Here is a 2705-nt window from a genome sequence, read left to right on the forward strand (position 1 = left end):
TCCCTCCATTATACAGCTCAGCCTCAAGGGATCCTTTCTTCCTTCGAACATCCAAAATAATGTGTTTGTGCTTCTCTCATGACACTCATACTACATCTTGTATTGTGGTTCTAACAGCACATCCCGAATTGCAGACCCCTAGAACCATGTCTTGTCATCTAACCTCCATGACTATACTTAGTCTAACATCATGCACATAATAGACCCTCAATAACCATTTTCTGAAGTAAGCGATAGAACGAACTCCTGCCTTATCAGCATATTGGACCTTATCAGGCTGTGATATATTCTGAGCCATAATTGAGCTGAGCTGGTATAACCATTCCCCATAACATTAGTATGTTCTGTTGTATTTGTATCAACACACAAATGTGCACAATTCACTGCCTCAATTGCTTCCTATATATTTCTGAAGAATTTGTAGGAGCAAGAGGTTCTCAGAGGTCTCACTTACTCTTGATTTTTTGTTGTTGTTGCCGCTTTTCAGAGGATCTGTGGGTGAACTATTATCTCTGACTGATGGTATTTTAAATTTACCCAATGGTATTTAAATTTATCTGATGGCATTTTAAATTGATCTAATCGCTTTAATTTATTTAATCTAATTTAATTAAACATCATTTCCACCTGATGTTATTTAAATTACCCAGATGATATTTTACATTTATCACAGAAGTTAATCAGAATCAATAAAATCGGTTTAGGGCAGTGGTTCTCAAAGTGTAGTCCCTGGACCAGCAATAGCATCAGGATCACTTGGGGACTTTGTAGAAAGGCAAATTCTCAGACCCTACCCCAAACCGATTGAATCAGAAATTCAGGGGTGGGACCCAGCAGGCTATATGTTCACAAACTTCAGGTGATGCTGATGCATGCTAATGTTCGAGAACTCTAGTGACGAGATTAGGTAAAATCATTTCTGGGCAAATAAACTGATACTGCAGATGCAAGACGGGAAGCAATTTTTTTGATGAAAACCAACTACCCCTGGGTTATGGTTTGCATACATTTGCAGAAGACCAACAGAGATGGCAGATGAGTGCAGTGGCTGAGACCCAATTTCTGTGCTTGGCCAACGTACAAGATATGCATCTGTTTATTCTTTTTTAAGAAGAAGTTTATTTAAATAACAAGGTGCTAGGCAGCCCTGGTGGCTCAGCGGTTTAGTGCCGCATTCGGCCCAGGTTGTGATCCTGGAGACCCAGGATCGAGTCCCATACCGGGTTCTCTGCGTGGAGCCTGCTTCTCCCTCTGCCTGTGTGTCTGCCTCTTTCTCTCCCTCTCTCTCTCTCTCTCTCCGTGTGTGTGTTTCTCATGAATAAATAAATAAAATCTTTAGAAAAATAAAAAATAAACAACAAGATGCTTGACTTGGAGGGAAAACTATCTAGGATGCATTTCTTTTAGAGTAACTTATCCCTACTTAAAGACAGATTGCCCTACATGTAACAGCTACATACAAAAAAGTTATAAAATTGTCCTTGGTTTTACAATGATAAATGAAAAACATTAAAATTCTCCGATCGAACAAGGTATGCAAGAATTTTTATGTTGTCTTTTTTTGTTGTTGTTGTTAAACAGTGAGAGCAAAAGAACTTACTGGAATATGAACATAAGAGCAGACTGGGCATGCCACTAATGGAGAGAGGGGGTATTTTCACAGAAGCAGTATTCTCCCCCATCCCATCTCCATTTGATGTCAATCAAAACATACCATTGGCCATTTAGTTTAAAAAAAAAAAAAAAAAAGGAGGGACACCTGGGTGGCTCAGCGGTTGAGCATTCGCCTTTGGCTCAGGGCGTGATCCTGGAGACCCAGGATCGAGTCCCGCGTCAGGCTCCCTGCGTGGAGCCTGCTTCTCCCTCTGCCTGTGTCTCTGCCTGTCTCTCTCTCCCTGGGTCTCTCATGAATAAATGGATAAAAATCTTAAAAAAAAAAAAAAAAAGAAGAAGGGGAATATGCTTGTGCACATACACAGTTACTTTACACACAATAGGGGAAGGGGAAAACGAAAGAATAGAGAAAACTCTACTGTCGTAGTCAGGGTGCGGAGGAACCAAATTAGAGCTTTCTATTTGAGAATGTCTTCTTGGTCTGGAGGAACAGAGTTCTGGAGTAAAGGAGCAGGTTCCCTTTTTAGTAGACACCCCCTGTCTGCTGCCGGAACACATCAATGGTCTCTTCACCCTCCACGTCCCACTGTGCAGGTGTGTCTGGTTCATTGATTGGCTGCCCATCAACTCGGAATCTGATCTGCCTCATTGGCAAACCCTGTCGCTCACCGTAGGCTTTCATTAGTTTCCTAAGTGGTGTGTGCCTCTTAATCTTAAACTGCATCCCAGAACCATCCTGCCCCTCCACCTTCAAATTAATATCGTCGTTGTTCTCAGTCTTCACTCCTTCCTTGGGCCTTTCATCGGCCATGACGAGTGCCAGAGTGTCCTCAGCTGCCACTTCATAGAAGAGGTACCAGGTCCCCACCGAAGGAGCACACAAGCAGCACCAGGAGGGGTGGAAGGGGGCCGCAGCCGTCGCACCTGTTTACTCTGGGACTAAGGGGATAGGGACCGTGTTAGAATGTGACACTGTCAGCACCCAGAGTTGCTTTTAGAGCTGGGTCTTCTTCCTTCATGGGTGGAAAGGGAAAGTCCGAAAGATTTAGGATATGCCCCAAAGAACACAGTGTATAAAATGTCTGAGGATT

General features: G+C 42.8%; 1 protein-coding gene across 2 annotated transcripts; it reads right to left on the reverse strand.

Annotated features, from left to right (window-relative positions):
* Positions 1-2137: 2137 nt before the first annotated feature.
* LOC121493788 (small ubiquitin-related modifier 2-like) lies at positions 2138-2425 on the reverse strand. 2 transcript variants are annotated; one of them, XM_041760038.1, is made up of 2 exons: positions 2272-2425; positions 2138-2214 (listed from the first exon to the last, which is right to left on the reverse strand). In XM_041760038.1, exons 1-2 carry the CDS (start codon positions 2423-2425, stop codon positions 2138-2140), a joined length of 231 nt encoding a protein of 76 aa, XP_041615972.1. The 2 variants fall into 2 exon arrangements, with proteins under 2 accessions (XP_041615972.1, XP_041615971.1); XM_041760037.1 differs by having other exon boundaries at positions 2138-2425.
* Between the last annotated feature and the right edge of the window lie 280 nt (positions 2426-2705).

Source organism: Vulpes lagopus, chromosome 6 (assembly GCF_018345385.1).
Source record: "Vulpes lagopus strain Blue_001 chromosome 6, ASM1834538v1, whole genome shotgun sequence".
In the NCBI taxonomy this organism is placed as follows: Eukaryota; Metazoa; Chordata; class Mammalia; order Carnivora; family Canidae; genus Vulpes; species Vulpes lagopus.

Coding starts and splice junctions, on each gene's coding strand:
- LOC121493788 (XM_041760037.1), bottom strand. CDS start 2,425: ATGGCCGATGAAAGGCCCAAGGAAGGAGTGAAGACTGAGAACAACGAC.